The sequence below is a fragment of the Stomoxys calcitrans genome, chromosome 5 (assembly GCF_963082655.1).
Source record: "Stomoxys calcitrans chromosome 5, idStoCalc2.1, whole genome shotgun sequence".
NCBI classification, from domain to species: Eukaryota; Metazoa; Arthropoda; class Insecta; order Diptera; family Muscidae; genus Stomoxys; species Stomoxys calcitrans.
In genome coordinates, this window is record NC_081556.1 from 58,841,857 (window position 1) to 58,864,257 (window position 22,401).

Consider the following 22,401-nt stretch of genomic DNA (forward strand, 5'->3'; position numbering starts at 1 on the left):
CTTCCCGAGGCTCAAGAAGTCAAATCTGGAGATCGGTTTATATGGGAGCTATATCAGGTTATACGTCGATTTGGACCGTACTTGGCTCCGTTGTTGTGAGTCACAACCGAATACCACGCGCAAAATTTCAGCCAAAACGGATGGAAATTGAGGCTTCCAGAGGCTCAAGATGTCAAATCGGGAGATCGGTTTATATGGGAGCTATATCAGGTTCTTGACCCATTTATACCGTACTTGGCATAGTTTCTGGAAGTCATAACAGAACACCATGTACAAAACTTCAGCCAAATCGGATGAAAATTGCGGCTTACAGAGGCTCAAGAAGTCAAATCTGGAGATCGGTTTATATGGGAGCTATATCCAAATCTGAACCGATATGGCCCATTTTCAATTTTAGCGTCCTACATCAATGTAAAGTATCTTTATAAATTTCAAGCGGCTAGCTCTACGCTTTCGACCGCTATTGCGATTTCGACAGACGGACGAACGGCTTCCAGGACGGACGGACGAACATCGCTAGTTCGAATCAGAATTTCTAGACGATCAAGAATATATACACTTTATGGTGTCCTAGATCAATATTTCGAGGTGTTACAAACGGAATGACTAGATAAGTAAACCACCATCTTATGGTGGTTGTTGTTGTTGTTGTAGCAGTGTGTTGTACACTGAGGCCCTTGCCGATGAAGGACTTTATCGGGTCAATCCGGTACGTACAACTGGCTGTCATGGGATCCAATTTGGATAAAATTTTGCACATACGACTTTCAATAAACGTTTCAAGTACGGGCCATAATGTTGAGTTGGAAATGGTAAAAATTTGTGTTAACCACTCGGAAAACTATTCCTATTGGCAAGCCGAAAGAAACATCGGACAAAGCCATAATGTATTTAAAACTTATATTAGAAAGGGGGGAAAATATGATAACAATTACAAAGGATGTACCTACACAGCTCCAACTCATCACGACAAATGCAAAATTCTTCGAATCTCCTCAAATTTGAGCCATTCTACTGCTAAAATAATAGTTTTGGCATCAGTGAAATAGAAGTCAGATTTTCATTGAGTCAAAACTTAAGTTGACAGCATTCATTGATAAACGAGAACTATCCTTAATGGTATGTTTGTGGGCAAATGTCATGCTTGCAATGCTATGCATTAGGATTTCCGATTTAAAACTTCATTACGCCAGATGTTGTTGTATTTTGCAAAATACAAAATGTAAGATTTCTCCAAGTGCTTTTCGTCACGCCATTTAATAGTTGCCGAATGTAGTGGGTTCAGATCGACTAATGTATGTCAACAGAGCACAGCTTAACCAATTTATGCTAAAGCTTTATGTCTGCTGTTATTGCTGCCACCTACCATCCATATTTGGCTTTACTTGTATGACAACAATCGATACTCGCAACATCCATCGCACTTTTGAGATGTTGTTGTTTTCAATGTTTGTAATGCGTTGAGTATTTTCAGCTTAGGCAGATCAACAAGCCTACCCAGCTTGATGAATGGAAAAAATCCAACGTTTTGTCGTCGAAGGCAGCCAACAAGGCAGGCAGGCAGGCGGGCGGCAAGTCGGCAGGTTTCAATTCGAGGCTGTTTGCCAAAGTGGATGTTGGCTGGCTGTGCTTGATTACTTGTTATTCGGTGTTTGGCGGCAGCATCACTCATGTGTGGGCAGCAAGTGGTGTTGAAATGCTCCTACTCCCAGCACTGGAGCCATGGAACAACGACAACGCATGTCATTCATGATACCAAATTCATTAAATACTCGTACCACCACCAACATCATCACTTCAAATGTGTGAATGTGTCTCCTTCGTTGAGTGCCAGCCAGTTTTTCAATCGTATTAGAAATTGAAAGTCCCACAACAAGAACGACCAAAACTTGTTCCGTTCCGTTCCGACGTAGGAAGCAAGAACCACATATACGTAATAATAAACTCCAGTAGCCGACGTGTTTAATGGCAGGCGGGTTCGTTCTGGGACAAATTAACATTCAAACCTACTTTGAACAGACTTACCTGGAAGTGTAAAATAATGGTCCAGATCAAACCCAGTGTCAATTTAGGATTGCCATCGACAATATCCTCTGCTCTGATGTTCACCAATTTGATCTTTTTGTAACGTAAAAAGTCTAAGGCCATTTGTGCATTTTGTAACATGTGGAAGCGCATTTTTCCCTTTTCCCTCGGCTGTAAAGGTAAAAAGTTTAATTAGATTTTTGTTACCAAGGACTAGAAAAGCCTTCTACTCACCAAGTGTTCGCCAGAAAGCACTTCCAAGAGAGAGAGCAAATTGTGTCCATCTCGTAAATCTTCAAATAAATCCTCAACACGTCTATTGGCCTGTTGAAATGTGCGGTTGTTTTATCATTTAGACAGTTGGTTTTTTTTTTTTTTATTTTTGAATGGAATACAAATGATGATGTTGGTGAAGCATCGAGTCGATGTCGAGTTGAGTATGAATGTTCATTCCAAACATAAAGAAAATGAAAGAAAAGTAAAAAAAAACACAAATTAAAAATAATTAATATATTGCAAATTATGCTACTCCAAAAACGCTTAGTGTTGCAATAAAGTAAAAGTTTTTTTTTTAATTCCATGCAAAAAAAACGCAAACAATAACAAACAAAAATGCAAATGTAATATAACAGAAAAAAACAAAAAAAAAAATAATGTAGATAAAGAAATCCACAAATTAAAATCTTTTAGCAATTTTGTAATTTTTTCTCTTCAATTTGCATTGTCTTTGAAGCATAAGTTGTTACAGGTGCACAGTGGGCAAATATTAGAAAGGAAAGAGAGAAAAACAAAACACAAGATGCACATATCGATTTTAACATAAGCCAGCCTATCAAAAAAAGGAAATAGCAGCGGAATCCGAATTACTTAGCAACCATATGCCTACAACTCTGAAATACAAATCCCAAATCAATTTCTCTCTTTAATAGTTCGAGATATTTTAAGAATAGCAGCGATTTTTTTTTTGAGATTTAGGGCGGACTTTTCATTATTCGGTTACAATTTATCGTACCTGGGGGGTCGTCCCAGTCCCAAAACCCCTTAATATAGGTTTATTTGACAATCATGACAATATGGGACTCAAATGAAAGGTATTCGAGAGTAGATTACTAATATGGTCAGGGAGTAGGAATAGGCCTTATAATTTATTGATAACGGAAGGGGGCGGTCCCTCCACTGTTACCCCGAAAACACCACACAAAATCAAAAGTGGACCGATAAGGACAATATGGGTTTCAAATGAAAAGTATGTGGGAGTAGATAACAAATCTGGCAAACAAATTCATGTAAAGTATAGGGGGTTACCCTTAGTGGAATGTTCATGGGCAAAATTTACAAATTTGCATAGGGGGTTACCCCACCCCCACAAAAACGCCAAAAATGGGCACATTAGCCAATCACGGATATATGGGACTCGGTTTGTTTAGACTAAAAATCGGCAGAACCGATTTTCTCGAAAATTTCGCATATTGTGTAGGTTGGTCTGGAAGGAAACATAGGCCATATAATTTTTCGGTATCGGAAGGGGACGGACCCTCCCCCTTATGCCAAAACACAACCCAAAATCAAAAGTGGACCGATCGAGACAAAATAGGTATCAAATGAAAGGTATTGGAGAGTAGAATACAAATATGGTATACAAATTTGAGTCTAAGTACCCATCGGGTCGCCCCAGCCCCAAAACTCCCCCAAACAGACATATTGGACGTTCATTTCAATATGGGGCATTTCAAGGTATTTGGGAGTAGATTTAGAATCTGACATAAAAAATCAGATCCAAATATAGGGGGTCGCGCCACCCCTTAAAAATGCTATTGGACCCCTTATGACTATATGATACTTGGCTGAACCGATTTTCTTAAAATTTTCGTAGATTGTGTACGTTTGTCTGAAAGGAAACATAGGCTATATAATTTTTAGATATCGGATGGAGGGAGACCCTCCCCCTTACCCAAAAGATCGCCACCCATATCCGAAAGTAATCCGATGGGCACAATAAGGGTATCAAATGAAAGGTATTGGAGACCAGAAAACGAATATGGTATTAAAATTTGGGTCTAAGTACCAAGACCTAAAGAAGAAATATGGAGATATAAAAAAAGAGTACGTAGGCCGCTGAACTCAGGGGTTCAAATCAAATCCTGGCGTAAACATTAGAAAATTTTTCAGTGATGGTTATCCCCTCCCAGTGCTGGAGACATTTGTGAGGTACAATGTAAACACTTCTCCCCAGAGAGGTGTTGCACTGCCAAACGGCGCGGTCCCTTGTCATTCAGCCTATACATGAATGGGAGACTTAAACTTGATATGTGAGATGTTTGCCCCTGATCGTTATCGTGGTGTGGCATGTGTAGATACCATGGCACAGTGCCCGGTTATAACTTCCGCAATATCAAAAGCCAGCAGCTCCATCGGTCAACGAGAGGCCAGACTACTGTTAGTGGGTTTTGACGTCCTGATATGAGGTGAAGGTTCACCCACCCAAAAATTGCTGTAGATATCGGAATAGGTAATAATCCGGAGGTGCCAAGTATGGAGAATATATTGAATGTGGTAGGACATTCCATTCAAGGTGCAAAAGCCTTTTCAGAGCCATCAAACTTGTATGAGGTCTCGTATTACCCTGGTAAAACACTAAAATGCCTCCAAACGGACAATGTAACCTTTTTTTAGTGAATATCGAAGTAAAGGAGCTGGATAATCATGATCCTTTGTACTTTACATTATTGTAAACATCCCCCTTTTCGGCTCCAAGAGGCTTTCTAAGACGTGTTGTATGAAAAAATATTGGTATTGGCGGTCGGTACATAGCGATCCACAAAAACAAATAATTTAACAAAATTATTTGCTAACAAGCCTTGCTTTATAAGCTGGTCAAATATATTACGGTAAAGAGCATAAATGGAAAGTTCGTTGCTTAAGATTTCAGTAAGATTAGCTGTTGTCATCAAACGAAACTACTTAGTGAACGATCCAAAATTTGGCGTGGTTGCTTTCTTTATAAGGACGCCACATAAGCGCAGAGATTAGCATGTCCGCCTATGGCGTTGAACGCCTTGCTCGATTCCTGGCAAGAATATCTGAACAAAATTTTTAGCGGTTATCCCCACTTTATATTGGCGACTTTTATAAGGTCCAGTGTCATGTTAGGGCAAATGCACACGAAATGAAAGAAATGAGGTCCCTTCTCATTGAAGGTCCCTTAAGCTTGAATTGGAAAGCATTCATTGGTATGTGAGAAGTTGCCGTGTTCCTTAATGAAATTTTCATGGGCAAGTTTGCACTTTGGTCTGCTTATAAATAGAAGGGACAGGACAGAGCTAGATTAACTTAAAATGCCATGGCGGTCAAAAACATAACATAGGGGTTTGGAAATATATTGGGAGTATCCCATGGTGGCGGATGAGAATATGACCTTTAACAAGCTGAGAATAATTGAAACTATGAGTAGCATATTTTGCACACATGTCGAAGGGTCTAATATAACCCTATTTCATTCAAATCGCATGGGTCACCGTTATGTTTAATCGAACTGTCGAGCTATTTCCGAGTCCATGAACGAAGCTTCGTCCACTGATTTGATTTTTAAGATATAGCTTAAATCCAAAATTTGCGATTTCGCTTTTTTCCGAAGGAAAAAGAAAAATTTTGTGATTGTTTCGACCTATGTGGGATTTCGTAAAAATGGGGTATCAAAAGTACTTCAGTATAAAATTACGGCATCAGTACAATCAATGGGTTCCTCATATTGCATGGTCAAGTGAAAAAAGAGATGCCATAAAGTTCGTAGCATCCATGATTTGGCGAGAATCTCTAACACTTTAAAAACATTTTTTTATTAAAAGTAATGGGCATGGGTGCGTATGTTTACTTTTCGATAATTTTGCCCACATATTCCATATCATATACGCCCCCATGGTCATGATTATTTGCATTGCATTTCGGCCGTGCCTAACTTTAAATACCCCCTCCACCATGGATAGAAATATAATCCTATTTCATTAGAACTCCACTACTATATACGCAGTTATATCCAAATATAAACTAACCTGCATCATATTTGAAGCTGACCGAAATGTTTGCTAATACAGCATCCCTATGTTTGCTGAAGCAGCAGTAATGTCTGCATATCAGCAGACAAAAACTGCTGTTTTAGCAAACATTTTTGCTGTTTTGAATAACAATAACAATTGTGTGTAGTTAAATTTCATGAAAAGAACTACTTCTGTATTAGGACGGATTTACGCCAAAAACCACTTTCGGTAGCCCACTTTGCTGTCGCACGTAGAGCCTCCTAAAGTATATCTTTAAGAGTGCTGGGAAACTTTCCCCTAACCGCAATTGACAAGTCATCTGCATACGTGATCACTTTTATACCTACCTTTTCCAGAGACAACAATGTATTTTTAATGGCTACATTCCAAAGCAGAGAAGACAGAATACCTCATTGAGGTGTTCCTACAACCCCCAAGCCTGCCCTAATGCATATTTTAGTAAGTATGTTATTTGTATACTTTCTTACGGTAGCGTTGATGCCTAGAAACTCCAAGTCCTTCATGATTAACGTCGTTTTGACATTATTGAAAGCACCTTCAATGTCAAGAAATACTACAATCTTATATTCCTTGACAGCGAGAGAACTGTCTATGTAGGCGACTAAGTCGTGAAGGGCTATTTCAGTGGACTTGCCTTTACTATATGCATGTTGGTACTGAGACAGTTGATCTCTAGAGTCTTTGGCATAAAGATGACCGACTAACATCGAGAAGGTTACGCGACCACTGTAGAGAAACTAGGAATTACCTTACACATTCCAGGGGAGCTGGAATCTTGAGTATGCCTCTAGCGACATGTAAGCTAAGGTTTCAGGGTCAGGCCCATAGGCAACGAATGACAGATGGTCAAAAAAAAGCGTTTGTGAACATTCAAAAAGTATGTGACTTAATCTAGATTTGAAGAGGTCTACCGCTTTGCTGTCGCTGGCCAGAGCAGACGTCTCAGCCATTGTGTCCGACATAACAGGTCACTCTCTAATCGGAAAACATGCTGACAGACTGAAGGTTGCAATTAAAGACTTCTGACGTCGAGGAAGAATATAGTATTGAACATTTGCTGTATATTGCTCATTTTATTGAGAACTTGTCTGATTTAGCAGATGTGAACATTCGCGACTTGGGTAGTTCTATTGTATTTTCTTTCTTCTATTCCTGTGGTATCACAATGGACGAAAACGTCTAAGTGAGTCTGATGGCAGACTGTCACTTAAACCAAAGCTAACCTAACCTAACCAGCATTTCTGACATATAATATAAGGATCCCATGGTTTGTCATGATTGAGTTCTATTTGCATAATTCTATCGCAAATTTTAGCCCTAAGCTATATCTCATAAACCAAACTTGTTGGAGAAAATACGTTCACCGATTTGGAACTAACTCATCAATTCGAAATAGAAACACAAACAAAACTTAGGATACAGACAACTTTTGTTAACCATTTCCACCAAGGTTCAACTCAATGTTAAAGACTATAGAGTTGTAAACACAGAAGTATGAACAGACAAGAACGAATCAACTTAAAATTGTCTGACCCAATAGTCGTACATATCCCATAGCGTCAAATAAATATTTTTATATGTTTTTGTTTTGCTAAATTTGAAACGATTTGTACCGTATCTATGTATATGGATAGAGTATGGAAGACATGAACTTACACAAACCTCATTTAGTGCAAATACTTGAGAACCCTATGAAGGGTTATATAGTATTTTATATTCCAGGATTGGACAACCCTTGTGCTGCAATCTGCCAACTGACAGCTCTATCGCAAAGCTTGACATTTGTGAGGTTCTACGTACTCAGAACGTTTTGACGTACGAGCGCTATTTGTGCTGTTTGCAGTAACTTAAAATATTTATCTCGCCTAAAAAAGGAATTGACTCAAGAACAACTTCGTGCGATTTTTTTTTACAACTTTCGATGTGGATTAACTCAACAACAGTGCATCGATGAACTTAATTCAATTTTTGGCGATGAAGCTCAATCAAGGAATAGTATTTAGGATGGCATGGTGAATTCAACCGAGGTCGTAGTTCACTCCAAGACGAATTTCGTGAAGGTCTTCCAACATCAGTTGTTCTTCCAAAAACCATTGATACTGTGCGCCAACTGATATTGGAAGATCATCATGTGACCTATGGTGAGATTGAGACAACCTTAGGCATTAGTGGGACCACATTACATTCAATACTGCATGAAATGCGTTGGATCCCACACAATTTGTCAACCGCTCAAAAAAGGTCCATGTCGATTGGTCGAAAGAAATGCTCCAAAAATACGAAATAACTGCATTTTTGAGCCCTTAAAACATCGATTTGAAGAGTCATCCACCGTCTAGTCCTGACTTGGCACTGAAAGACTTCTTTTAATTCCCGTACGTAAAAAATAAAATGAGAGGTCAACGTTTTTCGACACCTAAAGAAGCCGTTGATGCGTTCAGAAAGCATGTTTTGGAGATACCTCAATCAGAGTGGCAAAAGTGCTTCGACAATTGGTTCAAACGCATGCAAAAGTGTATAGGTCTTAATTGGGAATATATGGAAAAACAATAAAGCGATTTTCGGAGATTAATGTTTGTTTTTGTGTTCTCGAATGCCGAAATATAAAAGGCAACCCGTATTGCTTAATCTCTGGTCTGTTCTATTCTGCTCTTAAATTTCAGCGCTTGATTACAACAAGCAGACGCTTGTAATTAGATGCTAGACTTAAAATCAACTCAACTACTGTGGGAAAATATTATTGGAGGGTGAGTTAAATGCGCTTTTAAACAGAAAAATTAAATTGGTCATTATTTTAGCATTCCAAAAATCTAATAAAACAAAATCATTAAAAAAAAAGTAAAAAACATAAGCAAAACACACTAACTAAAATGAAGAAGAAAAAAAATGCTTGCTGTCATCATGGAACAGTCAAGGACAACTTACGGCAGACAGTGGACAACAGGGAACCCCATTTGTGTAGACACAAACATGTAACATTGTGTATGTCTGGAATTTAATGAGGGATTTTTGTGATTCATTTTTCATATTTTTTTTTTAATTTTGTTCATTAAAATAAAATTTTCTTAACAAAAGAAAAAACCAAACAAGAAGAACTAGAAACTAAAATTAAAATTAAACCAATATCTATGTAAATTTTAAACAATACTCCTAAGAAAAACTCTATGAAAAAAAATCCATGTTTAAGACAAAGAAAATGTAGTACCTTGGCATATTTCCAATGCTGCATGATCATGAAATGTTCATTTTAAAAAAAGAATGGAAAAAATATGAGAAAATATGAGACAAGATCATGACTTTCTTTGTGCAAAGCTTGGTATGGCTCAGTAAGCGAACGAAGCAAAAACTGTTTGTTAGTTTCGAGTAAAAGTAGTTTTTACGTTCCGTTTCTGTGTGGCTTTTAAAGGAAACAAACTGTCCAATGGCATGAACACTCTTTTCATATGGCCATAGATCAGTGAAAGTATTGCCGTACCAACGGACGCCCTAAACTCGCAATAATTTCTCACTTCATCCGCAAATGAAGAAGAAATTTTTCAATTGTTTCATTTTTTTCTTTGGTCTTTCGACGTAGGGCGATGTTTGAGTGTGGTCTTCGATAGATCGACAAACACGTGATGAAGATGATGATGCTGATGCTGATGATGATGATGGGGGCCAGCAGTAATCATCATAATAACATTAACGGTTCTTCGAACGGACGCACTATCTGAATAATGTTAATGCGATGGCTGCCCAGCTTCGCCATTTCATTCATCACCAGCTTGGCTTTGTGGTTTGATGTTTGTAAGGGAATTGTGTTTAAGAATTCAAAATGATGTACTTTACCTTTTTCAGATGTTTGTTGACCCATTTTGTGAATGTCTTCTTTTGAATGGCATCGCGTTCATCTAGAGTCAAAGAGAATAAAAAGAGAAGAAAAATCATTTAACAAATTTGTTGATTTGAATAAATTTCTATTAATACCAAACATACAAAAAACCATAGCAAATATCATTCAAACAAACAAAAAAAAAACTCAATTAGAAAAACTAAGCATTGACATGCAGCAATTGTTTTCTTCATATGGTAGTCGAGAACCCTCCCCCTTTTCACCTGTTGCTTCGAATTGACAAATAAATCTTCATTTTCAGTTGTGTTCTGATGGGGACACAAGAGCACAATTTTTAAAGGGTCATAAATTAATCAAGTCTTATTTTTTTAGTTATTTTGGGGATCATGCCGCAAATTGAAATAAATGAATTTCGTGTTTATTATATTAACGAAATAAATGTTTGATTTTTTTTTTATAAAAAAAAATAGTTTAAATGACATAATTTCAATTGACCTTGAAAAGCTGAAGTTTAAATACTGTCATTAAATATGTTTTCAAAGATCAAAGTTGCATATGTGAGTTATATTCGACTACAAATGACAAAGTCAATGGAAATATTTTGTGGTTGTTTGTTTGCAAGAGATTCATGAATAACTAAGAGCGGCTAACATGTAAAATTTTTAAAAATATTTGCGCTGTGCCGCTTGGAAAGAAGCTTTTCCCTACTTTAATAGGAATAACAACACCAACGAAATGCATGACTGGTTAGGTTAGGTTTAGGGGACAGTCTAATATTAGACTCACTTAGAGGTTTTAGTGGTAGTTCCTACCATTGAATCATCCAGATCGCTTTAAAAAGTACAACAACTTGCGAATATTCACATTCGCTAATTCAGACAAGTTCTCAAAGAAATGAAATGAGAAATTAAAGTTGAACTCCTTCTGACTGCCAGTGCGATAGGGGTCTCTTCTTTCTCGACGTCCTCACAGCCTTTGCAAAAATCGTTACTTGAAGCCTTCAATCAGTAAGCATGTTTAACGATCAGTACGTGAACTGTCATGATGGACACAATGCTTCGGACGTCTGTTCCAGCCAGTGACAGCAAATCGCTTAACCTATTCAGATCTAGATTCTCCCAAATAATTTTGGAAAGCTCATTTTTATACCCTCCAACATAGGATGGGGGTATACTAATTTCGTCATTTTGTTTGTAACACCTCGAAACTTTCATCAAAGACCCCATAAAGTATATTCTTGATCGTCATGGACCAGAGTAGTTGTTCTTGGCATACGGTTGTGTTTTTTGGCCGCTCCTGATTGTTTTGCTGCAAAGTCAAGCTATACGTTCATACACATCACTATAGGCGCTTCAAACTATAATACAACCTTGGCTGTTTCATCGATGACGAAATTGGTCCTTATTGAAGAATAGTTCTACGCAATTTTGCATTTATTTTTCATCTTATTTGCAAAACTATTTCTAAATCACTGGAAGGCGCCCACATTTTTCACTAACACAAGGAGTAAAATACAAACAACAGCTGGACTGCTCTATCAAACCTATAACTGCCGGACAAATCGATAATCATCATACAGCTGGTAAAAGAAATAATCGTTATCGAAAAACACAGGGTGCACTGCAATACTAAATGAGCAGCAAGCGCACTCTTTTATCGACATCACCTGATCATAAAGAACATACACCAAAAAAATACGCGCCGTCCCTAAATATGAGTGTAAGCAGTCAACAAGACGTGTTTACATGGAGCAAACTATGCGAAGTCCTGGACGACAAATTGAAGGGTGTAGCAAAGAAAGAAGATCTGACGGATATCAAACATGAAATTGAAGAATTAAAACATGAGAATTCTAAATTAAAGGAAGACATAAAGAAATTAACAAACCGTCTAGAACTAGTTGACCAGAAATCGAGAACCACAAATATCATGGTGAGTGGACTATCCTGTAATAATATCCCGGCCGCAAAAAAGAAGCTCGCCGACATCTGTAAAGACGTGTTGAATGTAGATGTTACCGTCACATACACCAAAATGCTATCCTCTGGAAAATCTTTTGTGTTTACACTAGGTACCGCCAGCGAAGTCCAAAGGGTTTTAAATGCTAGAAGTAACCTTAAGGGACAAGCAATTTTTATTCAGAAGGATTACACTGCAGCTGAACAGTCTATTAGATACAATCTCAGGCAAGTTAGCAAAGTAATATCTAAGCATAAAAAAGATGTAAAAGTACGGCTTGGTGAATTTTGTATCTACATCAACGATAAACGCTTTACTTGGTTCAATGGAAAGATACGTTCTTCCGCTACAAACGATGTAAAATTTCTAGAAGATATATTAGCTGAATGCGGTTTTAGTTGTGAGGTTGTTTGCAACGAAAACGTAGTATTAAATAAAAACGATAACAATCCTTATGTACAATAGCTAGCTGATTCGTGCCATATAATAGCTTATAACGTTTGTAACCTTGAAAAATCGCTAAATTTTGGAAACTTTATAACCTTTTTAAATAAGTTTGATATTTTCTTTTTGTTTGAAACCCATGTTGTTGCTAATAAACAAACTTATTTCTCATCATTTTTTCAAAATTATTGTCTACACTGGGTTGAAGCAATTAAAATACATAAATCGGGTCGTGCTAGTGGAGGTTGCCTATTCGGTTACAAAAGAGAAATGAAAAAGAAATACAAGCTAAACTTTACCGAATGCAATAGCCATACAATGCTATCTGTGAATATTGACGGAAATTTATTCCAACTTATCCCGACCTATCTGAATAGTACGAGCTGGAAGAACGATGCAGATAAGTTTGTATCATTTTTGAGCAGTCTAAATCCAACCAGCTTCTGTATTATGGGAGATCTAAATGCAAGAATAGGTGAACAACAAGTCCTGGACGAAAATATAATCAGGGACCAACCTCATATAAATGTAATTAGGTGCTCTAAAAATAAGAATATAAATACACAAGGGAGACGGCTTTTGAATATGATTGAGGACATAGGTGGTATTGTGGTAAATGGAAGGACTTTAGGTGATTTGGATGGAAAACTTAGTTTCTTTGGTGTAATGGGAAGCTCATTGATAGATTACTGCATTTGCTCATCTGATTTGTTGCAATATATTGAGAATTTTGCAATACTTGCTAAGCCGTTTTCAGACCACATGCCCATCTGTCTCCAGCTTAAAATCCCAAAGCATTCTAGCAATGTGACTAAACAGAATGATACTAGAAGACTTTATTGGAGCGATAGAAATATGACTCAATACGGGTTAAATCTGGGTAACACCCCAGTGAATGGATACTACCGTGCAGATATGTCTGTGGACGACATGATCTGCGGTATAACGCAAAAGATTAGACAGGCACATGTCAAAAACACAAACAGGAAATTTTTTGAGCCTAAACAGCCGTGGTTTGATTGGACATGCTTCCGTTTGCGTTCAGTAATGCGCAGGAACCTTAAAGCGTTTAGGGCTCTCCATACTGATGTTAATAAGAAAAGATATTATTCATCGAGAACCAAGTTTCAAAGACTATGTAGTAGGAAGAAATTGGAATATTATAATGAGAACCTCAGAAGACTGGACAGAGTAACGAGTAGCAAGGATTGGTGGAACTTGTCGAATTCATTGAAGAATAGATCACAAAATTCAAAAGGAAATCTTAATGCTGATGATTACATGGTACATTTTAAGGCATTACTACTTAACCGAAAGGAATCCGAGAACATACACTGGTGTTTGCCTTATTACGTCGACCCATTCCTTGACTCTCCCTTTGAACTGTGTGAACTATTCTTTGTTATTAAAGGGCTTAGAAGAAATAAGTCTCCAGGGCTGGATGGAATCCCTTATGAGTTCTATAAATACGCTCCTCGCAATTTTCTAGAAGAAATATTGGCTGTCTTCAACACTATATTCCTTAATGAAAGGATTCCGTTATCTTTCAGAGAATCTACCTTGATACCGTTGTTTAAAAAAGGTGACGTTAACATTGCGGCTAATTATAGGGGACTTTCACTTCTAAACACTAACTGTAAGATCTTTAACTCTTTGCTTTTGAATCGGATATCTGCTTGGATAGAAAGAAATGACATTCTAAATGAGTTCCAGTCTGGGTTCAGAAAGGAGTACTCCACGCTTGACAATATATTCAATCTGGTTAACATTGTTAATTTGAATAATTTGAAGAACAAGGCTACCTACGCTTTCTTTGTAGATTTCTCATCTGCTTTCGATCTGATCCCCAGAAACAGCTTATTTTATAAATTGTCAAGCTATGGACTCTCTACGAAGATTGTGCGGATATTGCAACTATTGTATGAAAATACTACGAGTAAAATCTGGGACGGAAATGCATTCTCAGATTACTTTTCGGTGGAAACAGGAGTGAAGCAGGGTTGTACACTCAGCCCAGTACTGTTCTCTTTATATGTTAATGACTTACCCGATTCTTTACCAGGAGGTGTGAACGTAGCAGATACTAACATTAAAGTTCTTTTGTATGCAGACGACATTGTCATTCTGTCTGAAACTGCAGAAGGGTTACAAGATATGATTAACGTTCTTGAGGAGTATTGTTTGACATGGAGTCTGAAGGTAAACCTTGCCAAATCTAAGATACTTATTTTCCGGAAGGGCACAAGAGTCGCTAGAAACTTGAATTGGCGGTTTGGGAATCAGAATATCGAAATTGTGAATAGTTACACTTACCTTGGTGTCGAATTAAGTTACAACTTATCTTTTAGAAAACATCTTCAGAACAAGCTCACTGCGTCTAAAATGGCGATAAATTCTACTTGGTCAAGATATATTAATCACCCAAAAATATCGAAGGCTAATAAACTTAAAATTTTTGAATCGTGTTCAAAGTCTATAATGTGTTATGCCGCAGAAATTTGGGGATGTGTAAGATATGAGGACGTGGAGAAATTGTTTAGATTCTTTATTAAGAAAATGTTATATCTGCCTAACAATACGCCTAACTACATGTTATATCTGGAAACTGGATTCAATTCACTTTTCTGTTCTACATTGAAGACACATTTTTGCTACATTGACAGAGTACTCCAACTAGACTGTCGACGATTACCACGTATTCTTGCGCTGAAGATCATAGAACTGAATATGTCTTGGGCAGAAGAATGGTCCAATATATGCCAATCTCTGCAATTTTCTTTGCACTACAACGCGACACATTTACCCTCGTACTGGAAAGAAGTTATAGAACTACTTAAATCAAAGGAGAGATTAGATTTTGAGGTTAGGGCAAAAGGCTCACAGTTCCATGACCTTTACCCACAGCTTGAATACACCAGGATACCGGAACTCACTGCGAACTTATCTTCACGTGCTACAAGTATCATTGTAAAGGCTAGAGGCGGGTTACTTAATTTAAATGCTAGATCTTTCAGAGACAATACCGATGGCGTTTGCTCAATTTGTAACACAGACGAAACCGAGAACACCTTCCACTTTATCGGCTCGTGCCCAATATACACAAATCTCAGAATTATTTACTTTAATAAGCCCACACTTAATGTAAACGAAGTAATAAGCATATTGAATGGCACGAATTTTTTATCTCTATACAAATATTTAGAAAATTGTATTAAATATAGAAACTTTATACAAAATGAATTTAACTTTTAAAATAGCACTTTCTCTTTTTTATAGTCTCCAATATGTAAACAACTTTATATAACATAGATTAACATACTATAATCAGCCAACCTTTGGTAATATCAATGAATTATATGGCTAACAGCATTCTTGCTATGCCAGCTTTATAGATTTACAACAACACTGAATTTCAAACCTCTATCATTGTGTACTCAAAAATCTATTAATAAATAAATAATAATAAAATAATATTCTTGATCGTCATGACAGTTTAAATCAATCTAGCCATGTCCGTCCGTCCGTCTGTCTGTCGGTCGAAAGCACGCTAACTTTCGAAGGAGTAATGCTAGCCGCTTGAAATTTTGCACGAATACTTCTTATTAGTGTAGGTGAAGTTGGGATTGTAAATGGGCTATATCGGTTCATGTTTTGCTATAGCTGCCATATAAACCGTTTTTACTATTCCTTTGTTTCTCATAGTAGTTCTCATAGTTTTCCGGGGGTGGGTTAATGGCCCAGCTCCCCAATCGCTTGAGTTCTGTGGGATTGCACATGTTCACTCGTTGTGGCGAGCCGTTTGCTCCGATGCTCGCCTCCAGCCGGCCCTAACCTGGGAAAAGACGCTGATGTTGGCCATTGGTTATTTGAAGGCGCCAATAACTCGCCTTGTCATCTCGAGTATCATTCGCACTCAGTATTTAATTAAGAGCCAATCGCCACCTGACTCCTCACTGAGACTCTCCTCTCGAAAATCGCTGACTGCCCGCGGCCGCATTTGCAGCTACTCCGCATACAAACGCAGCTTTCCACCATCCGCAACCAGTGGACGCGCCCGGTTGCTTTCAGCTAAGCTTCCCGTGATAACGATGGACACTTGGGTACTTGTGTACTTGTGAAAGCAGATGAGGCAGTGCTTAGAGTATTTGAGAGAAAGATTCTTCGTAAAATATATGGACCAGTTTGCGTTAATGGAGAATGTAGGCAATGTATGAACCACGAACTGTATGAGCCGTATGATGACGATAGCATAGTTACACGCATCAAAATACAACAGCTGCGTTAGCTAGGTCATGTTGTCAGAATGAATAAAGAAGAAGGCCAACACGTTGGTACACGCAAACCGGGAAGACCAAAAGCCCGATGGAAAGATCAAGTGGTGGGAGACACCTCGAAACTTGGTATCAGAGATTTTAGAAAGAGCGCAGAAGATCGAGGCGCTTGGAACGCTATTCTACGTTCGGCTAGTGGAACAAATATTTTGTCATAGCCAATTAAAGTAAGTAAGCCATATAAACCGATCTTGGATCTTCTCTTCTTGAGGGCGCAATTCTTATCGGATGTAGCTGAAATTTTGCATGACGAGTTTTGTTATACCTTTCAACAACTGTCCAAATATGGTTTAGATCGGTCCATAACCTGATATAGCTGTCATATAAACCGATCTGGGATCTTGACTTCTTAAAACATTAGAGCGCGGAATTCTTATCCTACTTAACTGAAATTTTGCATGGCATATTTTGTTATGACTTCCAACAACTGTTCTGAATATGGTTCAAATAGGCCCATAACCTGATATAGCTGCCATATAAACCGATCTTGGATCTTTATTTCTTGAGCCTCTAGAGGGCGCAGTTCTTATCCGATTTAGCTAAAATTTTGCATGACGTGTTTTGTTATGACTTCCAACAACTGTATATGGTTTAGATCGGTCAACCAAATATGATTTAGATCGGTCCATAACCTGATATAGCTGCCATATTCGCAATTCTTATCCGATTTAGCTGAATTAGCTCGTCGCCCGGTTACACTTACGCACTCTCATTGATTCTACAAAAAGTCCCACAACTTTGGGAAGTCATATTTTCGCGGCTAACACACACCGGTATTTAGATTGGGATAGTGGCATGGGGCGGATTTCAACCTAACCTAACCTTGGGAAAAGTCGCACAATTTGGCAAAAACTGTAAGTTTGTGTAAATTTAGAGAAGTCGTACCCGAGTCAATCGCTTCAAAAAGGGCCGGAATTTCATACTTTAGTCGCACAACGGTAACTCTGGTCTCAACCCACTATTGTCCGATTCAAGTTTTAAGCTCAATGATAAGGGGCCTCCTTTTTATAGTCCGAACGGCGTACCGCAGTGCGACACCTTTTTTTTGCCAGCATTAGAAAGGGAAAACCAGCCACGACACGCCTAACATAAGTCACTGTGTTAAATTTCAGCGAAATCGGATTATGAATTTGCCTTTTATGGGGCCAAGACTTTAAATCGAGAAATCAGTCTATATGGCAGCTATATCCAAATTTGGACCGATCTGGGCCAAATTAAAGAAGGATATCGAAGGCCCCAACACAACTCGTTGTCCCAACTTTCAGCGAAATCGGATTGTAAATGTGCATTTTATGGCGCCAAGGCTTTAATCCGAGAGATCGGTCTATATGGCAGCTATATTCAAATCTGAAACGATCTGAGCCAAATTGTAGAAGGATGTCGAAGGGCCTAACACAACCCACTGTCCCAAACTTCGGCGAAATCGAACAATAAATGTGCCCTTTATGGGCCCAAAACCTTAAATCGAGAGATCGGTCTATATGGCAGCTATATCCAAATTTGGACCGATCTGGACCAAATCAAAGATGTGACTTTCATGGACCTAAAACCTTTAATCGAGAGATCGGTCTATATAGCCGCTATATCCAAATCTGGACCGATCTGGGCCAAATTGCAGAAGGTTCTCGAAGAACCTTACGCAACCCACTGTCCCAAGTTTCGGTGAAATCGGACAATTAATGCGTCTTCTATGGGCCCCAAGACCTTAAATCGAGAGATCGATCTATATGGCAGCTATATCCAAATCTGGACCGATCTGGCCTAAATTGCAGAAAGTTGTCGAAGAACCTAGCGCAACTTACTGTCCTAAATTTCGGCGAAATCGGGCAATAAATGCGCCTTCTATGGGCCCAAAACCTTAAATCGAGATCATCTTTTGCTTATGGAAAAAAAAAATATGCAAAGTTTCAGCTCAATATCTCTATTTTTAAAGACTGTAGCGTGATTTCAATAGACAGACGGACAGACATGGCTAGATCGTCTTAGATTTTTGAGCTGATCGAGAATATATATAGACTTTATGGGGTCATAGACGAATAACCTTTAGACGATATCCCTTATTTATCTATATTCACAAGCGCCACCAACCAGTCTAGGAGCGAACTTCAAATTCTCTATCTATAAATGATTTATTTATGTCCAAAGTGTATGAACGATTACAAACAGTTGATAAGATATGTTTTTTTTTTTGTTTTTTTCAGTGGAAATTGTTAACGCTTTATTAAAACAACATCAAAACATTATTGCTGAAAACGCATATCATTGCAGGTACAAAAGGCTTACTACATATATGGGTAACAATTGTAAATCTAACAAGTTTGAAATAACGTACATAACTAAAAATCCAATGACCACAAAATCAGTAGTTAAATATCAAAAAGACAGTGTTGCCAACAGCTGACTATTTTATGTTACCGTCGTGGATAAGTCATTCCAAAATATTACATGACTATGTCTTATTCATGGAACATATTTTAACAAGTTGAAAGGTCGAGTATAAAATTTCTTTGTTTTTTTGTACTTTTTTTTGTTTCAAACCATTTTTATTTGCATTTTCTAAAAAAAAATATTTTTTTTAAAAAATACGCTCATTTCTCTTAAACGGCGGTAAGATGGCAACTGATAGCTTTATTATATGAACTATTCAAATTTGACCTATCCCCAACTGAAATTTTGCTATCATGTTTAATAAAAACTGTTGTTTTCTTCTTTTGGATGTGTTTTCTATTGGAATAAATCAAAAAATATGTCAAAATTCCATTTTTAATTTTGTTCAAATAAATGGGTGATTGGAAGCATAGTGCACCCCTGAAATTTTTATCTGATGTTCTCGCTAGGATTCGACTCCAGGCGTTCAGCGTCAACGACGGACATGCCTACTTTGCAGCCTGCTTATGTTTCGATTTTTAGATAAGGCTCTCATATAAACCGAGTTAATTTCTTAATCCCTACAGGGTGCAATTATTGTTGGAATTCACGAAAATTGCACACTGACTTCTCCTATGGCCGCCAACATCCCCGACAAGTATGTTTAAAATTGGTTCACAACCTGCTCCCATATAAATCGATCTTCCGATTATACATCTTGAACACCTAGATGGCGCAATTATTTTTCGATTTGGCTAAAACTTTGCATGAAGATTTCTGCTATAACCTCTAAAATCCAAGCCAAGTATGGGCTGAATCAATCCATATGCTGATATTATAAACTTATCTCTCAATTTGTATGCTTGAACAACTACTGAAAGCAATTCTTCTCGAAATATGTAAAATTCTTATCCTCCCATTTTGAATCTTGTTTCAACTCAATATTCTGTATACTCCCATGTCCAGCGTTCCTCATTTTTTTGTTACGGTTTACCATACATTTTCTGCTCTATAGCAAATAAATTTGGTTTATATTAATGGCGATGCTTGCTATGCCGAAAACTAAGTAAGCAAATGCCAATTGATGGTTTAATTGTTTGCGGCTTAAAACCTTAAATCGGGAGAACGATCCTTATACCCAATTTACACTGCTCTTTAAATACGGATATAATGGCTCGATCATCTGTTTTCCCTTAATAAAATCAGCTGACGAGAGCTTTAACCCGGATTTAATGAGTGGAAGTGTCATTAAATCCGGATTTAAAGCTCTCGTCAGATGATTTTACAAAGGGAAAACAGATGATCGAGCCATTAAATCCGTATTTTAAGAGCAGTGTAAACGGAGTTTTAAGGCAGCTATATCAAAATATCAAACTATATGGGCCAAACTCCTCCATATGCCTGCTCACGAGGACGACGAAGGAGGGCCAATTTGACGCACCACGTTTCCTCGATAAAACGATTTCCATATCTGATAAGATGAAATACTTAGTAAAGATCTTGGATAGGAAACTACGTTTGAGCTTACTGAAAAGGCGGAGCGATGAGGACCACCACCACTAAGGCACTGAAGACTATTCTATACCATACCATCGCGGTATAATCTAGGCGATGATGGAAAACCTGGAAGGAAGGGAAAAGGTTTCCGATCGGATACCTGAGACGACACTTGAGGTCGAGTGCGAGGTACGGCTGCCAGCGGCGCAATCTTAGACTGATGGAACCCTAGTATTATCATCTGGAAGATCATGTTACACGGATGGATCAAAGCCAGAGGACAGCGTGGGCCTGGGGGTCTAAGAACCCAGGGACTGGAATCTGTTTTAGACCATAATAAGATCCTGCATCGATCACGGAATGCATGAGGTAGTGAGGTGTTAACGCGAGGACGTCGAGTGTATACATCTTCACGGATAGTAAAATGGCCATAAGGGCAATAACAACCAGGAGGGTAAGGTTACGAACAGTCTTGCAGTGTAACAAGGAGATTAACGCCTTCTCTGAGGATGGCATAATCCGCATCGTTTGGTTGCGTGGTCATAACGGAGTAAGGGGGAATTAAAGGGCAGAAGATTTGGCAGTGAAGGCCAGAGAACTGCCGTCAGTAAACTTGGTTAACCCGAAACCTTTCGGGTCAACGCAGTCCGAGTTAAGAGTGTGGACGACAGTCGGTATAACGGCGAAAATCCTATGGGGCGATCCGGATCGTGAGTGAACGAGCCTTATACTGAAATGAAGTAAGAAGGAGGTCAGTATAGCTTTTGGTGTTAAAACGGTACACAAAGGACTACGAGCTCACTTATGCAAAATCGGTGCGGCAAGTGATAGCATGTGTAGGGCATGTGGAGAAGATGATGAGACGTTGGAGTATTTCCTATGTCACTGCCCGCCGTTCGCGGTTAAAAGACACCGGTACTTAGGTGGGGACGCAATACCAGGCAAGAACCAACTTAGGGTTGGCGTATGGAAAACAATTAAGGATTTTTTAAGGATCTCGGAATTCCTAACTTTAAATTTTCTTTTTCGACGTTACTTTTTAGTATTTAGAACGCACCCTTTTTTCAACCTAACCTAACCATATAGGCCAAATTCGGCAAGGATGTCGAATATGGCTGGCTCACTGTTCCCATTTACTATCAAAGAAAGGAAAGTCAACCATATTAAACTTCTCTACAAAAAAAATTGTCTCTAAGCAACACTCCGTTCGGACTAGGATACAAGAAAGAGTTGCCCTTTTAAAAAACTTGAATCGGACTGCAATTATTGCAATGTAAGAAGCTCCTTTGTTGTTCCTTTAACGAATGTTCGTGGGTTAGGGTGTTAACAAAATCTTCATTACTTAGAAGTAAATCATATCAGTTGTTCACCATTTTATCAAAAGATCTAAAGGAAGTGAATGCATGTGTGCTGTCGATTGTAAATACAAGAATTGCTATGCGTCAGTTGATTTAAACCACATAGTAAAGGTTTCAGCAAATTATCGGTACGACATTTTGAGATATTGGCTTTGGTTTATTTTTTTTTTTTGCTCTTAGTTGGTTTTTGCAAACAAACGAGCTTAAATTGGGAATTTGATAAGCATTTTTGCAATGACTAATGGGACATTTGTGACCCAATTATCAAAACCAAAGGATTTCGTTTTATAAGAAGTAAATTTTGTGTTAGCATCAAGCTTGGCTGAGCTGAATTTCATGCACCCTCCAAACGAATTTATTTCGGAACATAACCTTATGTAGCAGTCATTTCAGAAATAAGAAGTAAAACTCTATAAAGTAATAAGAGGAATTCTATAAAATAAGTATACGCAAAGGCCACCGTAGCGCACAGGTTAGCATGTCCGCCTATGAAACTAAACGTCTGGGTTCGAATCCTGGCGAGACCATCAGAA

The 22,401-nt window shown here is 38.1% G+C and overlaps 2 protein-coding genes across 33 annotated transcripts in view; one reads left to right on the top strand and one right to left on the bottom strand.

Moving 5' to 3' along the window:
- The window catches only part of LOC106087979 (microtubule-actin cross-linking factor 1), a 332,047-nt gene that overhangs the window by 146,830 nt on the left and 162,816 nt on the right, over window positions 1-22,401 (bottom strand). For 23 of the 32 annotated variants that reach the window (XM_059368766.1, XM_059368741.1, XM_059368773.1 and 20 more), the window contains exons 3-6: window positions 9,909-9,970; window positions 9,006-9,068; window positions 2,260-2,349; window positions 2,026-2,196 (exon numbers count right to left, since the gene is read on the bottom strand). In XM_059368766.1, the coding sequence (XP_059224749.1) occupies window positions 2,026-2,196; window positions 2,260-2,349; window positions 9,006-9,068; window positions 9,909-9,970 (386 nt within the window). Of the gene's footprint in view, window positions 1-2,025; window positions 2,197-2,259; window positions 2,350-9,005; window positions 9,069-9,285; window positions 9,300-9,908; window positions 9,971-22,401 lie in introns of those variants that run through there. The other 9 variants (XM_059368767.1, XM_059368780.1, XM_059368749.1 and 6 more) reach the window with 2 other exon arrangements.
- LOC131997633 (uncharacterized) lies at window positions 11,545-12,846 on the top strand. Its single transcript, XM_059368785.1, has 2 exons — window positions 11,545-11,844; window positions 11,984-12,846. The coding sequence occupies exons 1-2, from the start codon at window positions 11,545-11,547 to the stop codon at window positions 12,011-12,013; spliced, it is 330 nt and encodes a 109-aa protein (XP_059224768.1). The 3' UTR covers window positions 12,014-12,846.

Bases quoted from the DNA above. Each gene is read 5' to 3' on its own strand.
- LOC131997633 (XM_059368785.1), top strand. From the start codon at position 11,545: ATGAGCAGCAAGCGCACTCTTTTATCGACATCACCTGATCATAAAGAA. The intron at 11,845-11,983 runs GTGAGTGGACTA...TGTTTACACTAG, and splicing joins CGAGAACCACAAATATCATG to GTACCGCCAGCGAAGTCCAA.